At 44.5% G+C, this 11,814-nt stretch overlaps 1 protein-coding gene across 1 annotated transcript; it reads right to left on the bottom strand.

Annotated features, from left to right (window-relative positions):
- Positions 1-3,296: 3,296 nt before the first annotated feature.
- On the bottom strand, positions 3,297-5,921 carry GSC2 (goosecoid homeobox 2). The gene is made up of 4 exons (XM_059713280.1): positions 5,774-5,921; positions 4,376-4,438; positions 3,942-4,141; positions 3,297-3,401 (listed from the first exon to the last, which is right to left on the bottom strand). The coding sequence occupies exons 1-4, from the start codon at positions 5,919-5,921 to the stop codon at positions 3,297-3,299; spliced, it is 516 nt and encodes a 171-aa protein (XP_059569263.1).
- Between the last annotated feature and the right edge of the window lie 5,893 nt (positions 5,922-11,814).

The raw sequence follows: 11,814 nt of genomic DNA, 5'->3' as shown, positions 1-11,814 counted from the left end.
AGGCAGCCGTGCGGGATTGGCTGGCGCGGCAGCCGTCGCACCACAGAGAGCGCGGCTAGAGCGGCGCGCGGGATTGAGCGCCCCCTGCTGGGGGGCGTGTCCGTGCGGCCCTGACCCCGCCCTGCCGCGCCGCAGGGCAGCGCCTGTCCCGGAAGTGCCGCGTTCGCAAGGGGGTGGCCGCTTAGCCGTGTATAAGACAACCACGAACATAAGACGACCCCTTGGCAATTAAATGCTCTATAGTGAAAAACGCATAAATTTGTTTTAATTTTCTGTGTCAAAGTGTGGCAGGGTTGTTTTGAATCCCTGCCTCTGCTGCTGCAGCGGAGAAAGCTGGGGGGATGGTGAGGAGGCCCCTTGCCCTCTTCCCTAGGAAGCTTCCCAGTCTGCTCCCCCCGCCCGGCTCTCCAGTCTCTGCCTCCTGCCCAAACTCTTCCCAGTCTCTGCTTCTTTCCCAGCCTCCCCCTCGCAGTGGGTGCTGCTCCTGCTGCCTGCTCTGGGGCCCTTGCCTGGCGGAGCAGCAGCGTGGGTGCTGGGGATGGGCCAGGCAGGGGAAGGAGCGCCATGCCTGGGGGCAGAGCAGGAGCCGAGCGCACCTGGCAGTTGGGGGGCAGGCGTGGGAAGGGGGCAGAAGCTGCAGAGCGGGGAGCAGGAGGCTGCTCTGGGTCTGACTCCGGCGCTGGCCCAGGCTCCGCAGCCACCTGCTCCCCGCTCCGCTTCATATGTGAGTGTAGGATGAGGAGCTCCCCACCACATGCTGATGAGGGGGAGCTCATCTTGTATTTGAGTAAATATAGTATTTACAAGCCTCAACAGTCACTCTTATCCCATTTAGTTAGCTGCAGACTGAGCCAAATCCGAAGCAAAGCGCTCGATACAGCAGCGCTTTTGGTAAAGGTGGCTCTGCAAGTTGAGCCGTCGTTAGAAAGTCTCCAGATGGGCTGCAAGCGTGAAGTGCGTATTTCTGAGAGAGAAAATCCACAGGAGTGAGCAGAACACAGGAGAGAGGTCTGATTTTGCCAGGGACACACAAATGAGACTTAACACAGTAATACCTTTACTTAAAGCATCGTCCATGCAAGCATCATAGCAACAACTACTGCTTGTGAGTACTGCACTGCATGACAGGTTTCAAAGGACAAATAGTGCATTAATGCTAGATTAGTACCTTTCACACGGTCCACACTGGAGAAACAGATGGCATTACCTTGCCTCTGCTTGTGTCCCATCTTGAAAATAGCTTGCTGCTCATTACTTTTGAACACTGAATACAAGTTTGCATTTACTCATGCCCTAGTTCCTGGTGTGCAGCCCCCACGCTCAGGCAGCACTGTTTAGCTGCACACTGCATAGGACAGCACAGTTTCCACCACTAGAAAGTCTCCTGCTTTTAGTTATATCAGCAGACAGGCAAAAACTCAGGTTTATCTCACTTCTTAACTAACAGGTGGCCCTCACTGTCAGCCCCTCAGCAGAGAAGGGAAAAAAGGGTGCCCTAGAAGTGAAAGACCTTATTTACTGTCACAGTATTTTGATGGCCTTAGTAATGTTTTTTTTCAGGCGTTCAGAAAGGTCATTGCCTGGACTTCAGTTCCAGTAACAGTTGTCTCCCTGATACATATGTTATGAATCATCTTTATTTTACTAAGCGCTTCAAGAGACTCCAGTCATGCTTAATTCTCTCTCTCTCCCTCTTAACTATAGTCAGCCAGAGAGGGATCTGAAAATGAGGAGGAATCTATGCAAAGGACTTAACACAGATGGAGATGAAAAGCAAGAACTAGGGTTCAAAAGCTTGTAGGATGCTGCCAATAATACTAATCCTTAGCACATATGCAGCAGACAGGGTAATGCTGCCCAAAAAAAGCAGCCGAGTCTTTCTTCTGGGGTGCTGCGAAGCAAATGGCATCACTCCAGCCCCCAAAGCTTGGCTTCAGTGCTGGAAACCAGAAAGTAAAATGAGTTTACTTTTCCAATTACAGTGGAGCAGTAAAAGGAACAGCTTGCTTGCATGCTGAAACATATGCTTCTGTCTGTACAAGCTCTAATTAATACCCCACCAGCAGATGCCACTCTTGCTCTGCTGTGTTACATATTAATGTACACATTTTTTGCCATTTTGATTTGTATTGGCACTTGCAATCACTCCACAGTGCAACTGTCCCGTTGTGACCAGAGCAGCTGCAGGGTGATTTGTTTTGGAAAGAAATTCTCCCTGTCTTTCAAAACAGCCAACTGGATTGCGTGCCTGGGTCTGATTAGTTAGGGATGCTAATTAAAACATGCCATCAGTGCTTTCACAAAGTACCCCCCACACACACGCAGACACACACTATTACACAAATGAGCTCCTTTTGAAGACTGAAGTCAGCAAGTGCTTGTTTTGAGTTGTGTAATAAATCAACCAATTTCCACCTTGACCCCAAAATGCAGTGCTAGACATCATCAGGACACTGTAAACAATACAACGTTCATTTTTAGATGGCATCTCCAGTTCTACTTTATAATAAAGCACACACACACACAAAATAAAGACAAATAAAAAGAAATCTTTCACTATCTCTGAGGTACAGCCATTCACCCCAGACACACAACTACAATACTAACGCTGATGCAGGTTCTATCCCTTGTGCTGGCTTCTGGCTATTTTTATGCTTAAGGTTTTGGAGGAACGTGCCCCATATGATGCATTTATTATTACTTGTCACACAACAAACTTCGTTTGGATTTAAAAATAACCTAATCACCAACTGTATGGAGAGCCAGGCATCAGGGCAGGCAAGTTGAAGATGCTAGTCAAAAAGCACCATTGGTACTTTAAAATGAAATTATCCCAAAAAATACCCGATCTGTCTTGACCAGCTTTTTTCCTTCTATAATTTAGGTTTGGTCATTTGACCTGTCAAATAAAGCTTGGTCAATTGTCCAGTCAAAAATAGTAAAAAATTGCCAATACAGTCAAACAATACACAGAAAAAGCACAAATTTCCCAATAAGAAATGTGTCAAAAACAACACAAAATCATACTTCTGTCAAGAAAACTGCAAAAAAAATTTTACTCCTCATAAAATGCTTTTTAATCTTTGACCGGTCAAAAATATGCAGTCAATTGACCGGTCAATTAACAATATTTGACCAGTTGATTGACCGGCTTGCCAGCCCTGCTATAATTACACAATTCCCTTATTGCTTTATTTCTCTGCCTCCCTTCAGTCTGCTACCTCTTCCCAGAGAAACCAGGGAATTGGGGAAGTTGGTGGCCTCTGTGTTGGCTAGGTGAGATTTAGCTTCCACCCTTAGCAGCTCTCCTCAGGTGGCTTCTTGGTGCCTTGAAGGATGAGTGCTGATGCAGAAGCTCTCTTCTGATGCCGCCACTTGGCCCGTCGATTTTTAAACCAAACCTATGGATTTAAAGGAAAAAATGAAACATTTGTCTTGAGCCTATGCCTAATGGCCCCCTATGCTGACTGTAAAGGCTGTTCCATACTCCTGCCCTGGACTCTTAGTACAGGAGTCGCCGCAGGATCTCAGCAGAATTCTTGTTCAGCCACATGCAAAATACACTGGGAATCCCCTTGGTTATGAAGAACAGAGAGAGAATAGAAATATATACCAGAACAGGGATGCAGCAGCAGAATTAGACAGTGTACCTATGCGCGCACATGTGTGTGTTAGCACGCAGGTGCATTCCCATATGCATCTACAGGAATGCATGAGCACTGAAAGCCACATCAGTAGAATCAACTTACATGAGCATTCTTTTGTGCTCCTCCATTATGCTTTGGGTTTAAATAGCATCCTACTGAATTTCTAAGGGTGCTATTTAAGTGGTACTTTGAGGTGTGGAGTATGCAGCCATCTAGCCTGATTCCTGGGCATCTACTTTTCAGCAAATAGGGTGGAAAATAGTTTGCAGGCCCAGAGTATGAAAAAAATCTCACCTCTACTCTCTCCTCCTTCAAGTGGATGCGATTTGCAAGGTGCTCCCTGGTGATGACGTCCGGGTACTGGTTCTGGTGGAAAAGAGCCTCCAGGGCCTGGAGCTGATCCTCTGTGAAGATAGTCCGGTGCCGCCGGGTCCGCCTCTGGATCTGATGGAAGGTCTGCAGCTCGCTTTGGCTCCCCCGAGGGTTTTTACAGGCTCTCACAGTAGGAGGAAAAAGCCGCATAGGCCAGGGGAACCTGGTGTCTAATGAAAAAAGAGTTGGAAATGTACAGTATTTTATTCCAGTCCTAAAATGCAGATCACTGTGAAGACAGATCTCTGCTTTTAGTCCCAGGCAGGCTGAAACTGGGAATGGTACAGAGAAAGGCAGATTACACATTGCTTTAACCCTGCTAGGTGATTTAGGATGGATCAGCTCTGATAACTGACTTTGGTTCAGGTCAGGTTCAGCTACCTTGGCTGAAATGAAGGCATTCTTGCCTTGAGGTGGGGCTTTGGGTAAAGGAAAGGGTCAGAAAGGAACTCTTCAGGTGAGAGGAAAGAAAAGGCTGGTAATACTGTCACGTAGCTAGATTATCAGTGTCAGTATTGCCAAGCCTGTGCCTTAAAAGAAGTCAGGAGTCGGGCCCCCAAAATCATTAGATGGGTTTAAAACCCATGACATTTTTTTTAATTACTATAACTAGTGTAAAAACATCATAACTAGCATAAACTACACAATCCCTGCCTACATCTCTCCTTCACTGTGCCAGGATTTCTGCAAGTGCTGATCCACAACTCACTGAGGTGAAATACCACTTTTTCTTCATTATATGTAATGAAATAAAAGCACAGCCACTCCCATACTAAAGAGTCAGATTTTGTACCACTTACTAGCTACAAGCCTGAGCAGCCTTCCCCTTCAAGGTGGTTGACTAATATTAACTAATAATTTTAAAACTGTTTGCAGTGCAGTAATAGATTAGTGCTAATAACCTAGTGGTTTGGATACATGCCGCACCAGCAGACTTCAGCTGCCGTGCCAATTGCATGGATAGACCACTTCATCCACCCTGAAATGAAGCCACCCTCGGGGTGAAACAACAAAATGTTCAACTATATTTAATTTCAAGCACATGCATATATGCGTTGCCGGAGCCCTCTCAGTAAGGTAGCATGTCAAACCTCCACAACACCTGGAAACAAGGAGTAAAGAATACTGGACCCAATTGAAAACAGGGATGGGAGGAATGTAGTTTGGTTTTACCCCAGTTGTGTGTGAGAGATTAAGAGCTCTACTGGTACAGAGTGCTGTAGGCTTATCAGAGGCTGTAAGAAGTTAAGGTCTTGCTTTTTAATCTTATTTAGACAGGAGCAGCCCAGTTCTGCAGAGGCATTGACTCAACACTGATTCGTAAAGAAGTGTGCCAGCTACAGCATCATCCACATGATATCCTGCCACATTCTAGCTCTTCCTTGCAGATGCCCATGAAAATCAACCCACCCCAACCTTGCTGAGGTTCACTCTAACAAAAATACAATGCAAGATGGCCAGGCTGCAGGCCACAGAGCTGTAAAGTCACTCTGTCCCTTGATTTTGCTTCTTTACAGAGTACTGTTGCCCTTGTGCAAGTGAGACATGATGCCCCCTCAATGAGAGTCTGGCAGTGAATCATAAAAGAGCATACTCACCTAGCCAATTCGGAGGGTCCTGAAGGGAACGAGCACTTGTGTGAGAACAGCAGCAGCAGCTGCACCCAGCAGCTTCCAGCTCTTCCTCTTCATCCTCTTCCTCCTGCAGAGAGCTGGCCGTGATAGCCTCTAGAGCACAAAGGCCTTTGGGCTCACAGTCCAAGATACCCCGGAGGCAGAACGGCACCAGAACCTGAGGATTTCTCTCCCGCGGGCTGGAGAGAATGTTGTCGATGGTGAAGGAGCATTGCTTCTTCAGGCCTCTCCTGCTGAGGTCCACGTCCAGCGATGCTTCTGAAGACATTCTTCCAGGGATGGTGGCTGTGGCAACTGGCAGTTTGCATTCAGCAGCTGGTGGAGATAGGGTTTGCTCTTCACAAAAGCCTTATGCATGCCGTGCGGACTTACAAAGAAGAGGACAGCTTGCACTCTGAATCTTTTTAAAACAGTCCAGTGATGCCATATGGAATTGCTGCCTTGTCTTCTTTTAGCTTAAAGTGATTGCCATTCTTGCACCTGGGATTTCAATATTATATACACACACACACTTTTTTCCACCTAAGCTAGCTGCTTTATAACTGAGGCCATCCTAAAAATACATACACACACACACACACACACACACACACACACACACATATATATATATATATATATATATATAATCCCTTTGGAAAGAAAACCGTAAACCCCCCTGTGAATAAAATAAATTCTAACTAATCTTGGCAGCTTTGTGAAGGGTTAGTGTGGATCTAAGATTTAGCTAATCCCACAGAAATGACTCTAGGAGGAAATCTGATTTCTCCATCTCGAGTGTAGATTTGAGGTGGTTATGATCTCCATTGTGTTGGAGTCTCTGATTCCAGGCAGGGGGAGAATAGCTGTTCTCCAGCCCAGAAATGGACCAGAGGATTAACTCCTTAAAAGAAGCAAATTATCCCTTTCTCTGGCCAAATGAAAGCTTTTCCATCAAAAGGGAGCTGTCATATCATACAGTATGAGAGAAGGAGGGAGAGTTCAGCTTGATAAAAAATCATTTTTAACAACAGCCCAGACCTTTACTAAATGAGGATTCTCAGCAAAAGCTGCTTTATTTTTTGCTCAGAGCACAGGAAAATTGTATTTTGCTGTGCTCTGTCTAAATAATGCTAATGCCAATACCTTGCATGTATACAACACGTTTCTTCTGAGGATCTCAAAGCACATTATATATTGAACTTAATTAGGCTCATAATACCCTGTCATGTCAGTCAGCTGTAGTTATATCAGCTCATGCCCCTCCGCTGAAGTGTACCTACCTCTGCAGTGGACCGTATCAGGTTAACCACAGCGCATGGTAACATATTCAAGTTCTGAAGAAAAAGTGTAGAAAAATAATGCCTCCAATTTCTCAAATTGGACTGGCACCAGACCTAACATTCAAAATAATGCCATGAGTTCTTCAATGCTCATAAAGTAGCCAGGTTCTTGGGACCAATTCATAAGGCAGGCCAAGCAACCTTGAGATTTTAGGAATGTTACATTATGAGTTTTTTTCATTCTCTTTCCTCTTTTTGAGCTGTTGTGGGTCATGTTTTCAAGTTTTCTCTGCAGCTAGAAGGACTACCCACTCATTTTTTAATCCAATGAAAATTGGGATTCTAGCATAACAGTATGGCTCCAGAAGCTAAGGCTTTAGCAAAAACATCAAACATCATGAAACTTGTGAGAAAACGACAAGAATACGCAACACTTTACATCTCATCTAAAATACAACCTCTGCTTGGGTATTTCTGGCCCTACAGTCAAGGGATGGAGTCCTTCTTTTCTTCCTTTTGGCCTGAACTCCTGTTGGCTCACTTCCAGCCACACACACTTGCAAGCATACAAGGATGCCTGGAGAGCACTGTTCAGTTCACCCATGTGCTCTTTGTTTCGCTGCTGCACTGCCACAACCAACACTGGGGAGGGGATCTAGGGACCTGGGTGCCAGTAATGCAGCCTCAGGGTCAGATTAGGTAGACACAGAAGGATCTAGGCATCATGTCAACAGCACTGGGACCTTGTCTGCAGCCAAGGTCAGCTCTGAAGAATCCAGACACCTGCTTGCCGCATCCAAAGTGTGAGGCCTGCAGACACCAAATGGGAGCAACCCAGGGGGTCTTGCGGACTGGGTCCAGATTAGCTCAGCAGCACCTGTCCTTTTCATCTGATTCCAGAGGGATTATCCCAAAGGCTGTTCACTTTTGAGGTGGATTCATGAGTCTTACCAAATGTAGAAGTCCGGTAGAATGCCCATCGTGGTGCACGTTCTCACCATCTAGTCTGAAAACAGGACTCCTTAAGGATCTTGTTTTTATTATTGTTGCAGTTTTTGCCATGACTTGGAGTCTTTATCCTTGGAAAAAATTGTCTGAGCAAAACATCTTGGCCATGTCAGTTACCAGCATTTTCTGCAGGGGGACCTCTCTGAGCCCATGTCACATCAAGGTATAGTCAGCATCCTATTTTGACAAGATTTTTCTCACGGCTGAGTTGCTCAGCTTTTCAGGCCTCTGTTTATCTTCCACACTAGTTTTTCTGTCAGTATTTTTCCGGGGCTAATTTGCAAGCAACTATTTTAAACTTCCCAACATCCTTTTGCTAAAGCTCACACTAAGTTCATTATGTATTAGTGGAAAGTCACTTAAGAAACTGTCATTTTAAGCAGGATGACACAGCTGTATGAACCATCCGGTTCCTAGATTCATAGTCCGTGTATGTTAGTTGGATCTTTGCAAGAACTGTATAGTTACATTAATCAAGCAATTAATTAGGTCTCTCTGATCATTAGGTCTATATAACTCATTACTTGGTTTCAGAAGCCTTTTTTTACTGCCTTTTCCAATTCACTTGACTTATGTTTCACTTGATTTATAATAAATGAAAGTCCCTTTGATTACGAATATTCTTACTACTTATTTGCCTCCCCATTTCCTTTCTTCTGCTGACAGGGCCAGTACTAATTTAAGCCCTGTCAAAGAAATGGTGTTTGGCACAAGGTTGGATTAACATGTTGAGCAATTTTCTTTTATGAATAATTTTGATTTACCAAAACAAACTATTTATAAAGGCAAGCTGAATGCATACAATGGATATAATGGCATATTAGGCAATATGATGAGATAACTGCCTTAACATATAATGTGCATATTTCAGTTCATTCACTCAAAGCAGGTTGGTCAAAGGGCCATTTCTCCAGAGGCGCCTACAATGGTTAACTGCAGGCTGTTCTGTGATAGATACATTCTTGGGAAGGGCTAATAAAATTGTCCCCTCCAGCCCTCCCCTCCACCCCACACAGATTCTCTCTTTTCCTTCCAAAAATGTAAATTTCTGAATAAAATTTTATCAACAGCAGTTATTTCAGTGGTCATGTTTACCATGGGGCACTCAAACTTGTGGCATCAACTTTTTGTCTTGACTGTAGCTGAGCCTCCTAAAGCAAAGGAAATGGCATGGGGTATTTCAAAAAATGGTAAGGAAGACCCCATGCCCCCTCCTTTGTGTATTCCCCAGCACTTCTCAACACCTCCCCATTTGGTCTCAGCTAACATCAAGAGATCCTTGTTCTCATGTCAGCCAGGTGATCAACCATCAGTTTCTATTAATAATTTTATGGATCAGAGAGGGTTGAACTGGAGAGCCACCGCTACTGCCTCCAGAGATAGCATCAGGCATGCTTTCCTCTCTGCCGGAATGGAAGAGGAAAAGACTGACCAAACAAAAGGACTAATCAAGGCAATCTCCTGAGGCATAAAGCTTGTTAGATGCCATTACCACTGGAACAGTGAAAGGAGTGGATTCTGGAAATGAGGGCCTTCACTTAGCAAACTGCAGTCTTTACTGCTGTTAACCTACAGTTACCAGAATTGGCTGACCCAAGTTGAGCACATACCTCTTTTGCAGTATAGACCAGTCATACACTAGAAGAATAAAAAGAATAAAAGATTTGGTAGGATGAGAAGGAGACATAAAACTGAGCATCAGTATACTGAAAAAAACACTCAGCTCAACATTTCTCCTAGTCAGTTCACACTGAACAGCAGAGTTCTTCATGACCAGGAGATTTCTATTACCCTTGGAGATCTCTCCAGGAAAAAGCCTCTGACAGCCACTCTATCAACTGACCCCATGAACATTGTCTCTACTAACCTTCCTTTCCCCTTCTCTCATTCAGCACCTACCTTCCCTCTGATTCCTCTAGCTATCGTATAGCAGCCTCCCTACAGGTTTTTTACCTAGCAGTTCCTCATTTATGAAGAAACCTCACTTGAAAACATACCAGCTACTTTTCTTCCTTTCCTTTCTTTGCCTGATATCTTCCTCCCTCTGCTAGTCTGCATTTGACATATTATAAGAATGCAATTCTATAATTTTGCACTGGTATGAAAGAAGAATTCAATCATGCCCATCTGCTCTGGGAGCGTTTTCTCTTACTTTCCACTGGTATAAATGCAATGCTCTATAAGGGCAGTGGAAAATTAGGCCTGTTACACAGAAGTCTATTTATTCATTATTATAAATCCCACTTGTTTTTAGGTGAATGCAGACACCCAAACCTAGAACAAACACAGGGAGAATCACGGCCAGACTTTGCTCTGAGAAAGTCAGGTGGGGACTAAACTGGTGTAAGGGAAAGCAGAATCTTCCCCCTTCTGGGTTTAGCTGTAATAATCATGCACTTTGAAGCGGATTAATTCTTTTTCCCCGCCTGTGACAAAGGGCTTCTTTCACTGGCTTCCCCTTCATGTCCCCGCCTTTCCACCACACAGACGCACGCACTTAGCCTATTAGTATCTCTGCTGATTGCTTTCTTTCATTCCCCCTATACCTTTCACTTCAGAAAATGGACTGGTAATACTTCTTTTATCAAAGAATTATGGGATTTAGGACCCAGATCTTACAAAGAGACTTTTGATAGCGGCTGGTAATCAAATCCCAATCGGCAGACACTTCTTTGCACCCTGCTACCAGAGGGGAATAAAGGGAAGGGATTACTGATGTTGTGTTTACTGAGCCTCCGCCAAGATACGATCTCTTGGCTATTTCATATTAGAAAAGAAAAGGAAAATAAAACAAGAAAGAAAAATGTAGACAAGGGGGGACAATATAGATATAGATAAAAGAAAAGAAACGGGCTCTTATCATTTTCTTATTGGTTAAGGAGATTCTAAAGCCATTATAGAGGATTAACAGAAAGGTTAATCTGCTTTAGCCGTTCATTTGTCAAAAGTGAATTTATAGGTTTTGAAAATCCTTCCTGTGGTGAAAGTAGAGAAAAATGCCCCCTTCTCTTCCCTCCCCCGCCCTCTGTCAGCAGGACACAGGCCACGAGAGTCGTGTTCGTACAGCGCGTATCCCGCTGCATCCCGGGCCCGAGTCTCTCCTGACTTACACTTTGTTTAGCCATTTCCAGGTGCCTGAAGAGAGTGTAAAAGGCTTCTCCGAGTGTCAATGTTGGGGAGCGCCAGCACAGAACTGGTTCGTTGTCTTTTTGTGTAAGTAACTAATCTATACACGGTTCAGGGCATTGAAGAATCAGTGCACAGGACCTGATTTTTTTCATGTGCACCTCTGATTTCCTTGTACAGGGCCTCGGGGCTGGAACTGGGCTTCCATGTTGCAAAAAATGTCACCAATGTCGTCATAAACTGCAGGCTGGGAATTCTCTGGGGCAGATCCAAGGAGCAGTGTTCACTGTGCGAGTAACAGCATGCTGCCACCTTGTTATACAACTTTCCTAGTTTACTAGATTAAAAGCGGGGCTATGCCAACCAATGCCCACAGTCCATGGAGCTGTGCCAGTTCAGACCAGCTGAAGAGCTGGCCCATTAGCTTTACTAAAGGTAAAACCAGGCATGGGATTTGAAGCAGTTCTGATTTTAATCCAATTCAAAATCTGGAACAAAAGGAGAGAGGTACAGCCTATCACACACTATCTTATCCCTGGAATAGATGGCAATTATCTCGAATAAGCCACAATTGTCTCAAAAGCATTAGTACATTTTATCTTGCATAATTCACAGGTATGTAAAATAGGATAATGGGATTGTAGGTCCATAGGACCCCAGAACAAAAGGCTTTCTCCCAGGAGAAACATGATATCTGTTTTTAGCCTAACTGAAAAGGATAGGTAGGACTGTATAAGAAGCCAGCCAGACAACACAGCGGTTCAA

The sequence above is a fragment of the Alligator mississippiensis genome, chromosome 10 (genome assembly GCF_030867095.1).
Source record: "Alligator mississippiensis isolate rAllMis1 chromosome 10, rAllMis1, whole genome shotgun sequence".
NCBI lineage: Eukaryota > Metazoa > Chordata > Crocodylia > Alligatoridae > Alligator > Alligator mississippiensis.
This window is presented reverse-complemented; position numbering and strand designations above follow the sequence as displayed.

Bases quoted from the DNA above. Each gene is read 5' to 3' on its own strand.
- GSC2 (XM_059713280.1), bottom strand. From the start codon at position 5,921: ATGTCTTCAGAAGCATCGCTGGACGTGGACCTCAGCAGGAGAGGCCTG. The intron at 4,439-5,773 runs GTGAGCCCAAAG...CTTTACCCAAAG, and splicing joins CCTCCGGGGTATCTTGGACT to CCCCACCTCAAGGCAAGAAT. The intron at 3,402-3,941 runs GTGAGATTTTTT...TTAAATCCATAG, and splicing joins TGAAGGAGGAGAGAGTAGAG to GTTTGGTTTAAAAATCGACG.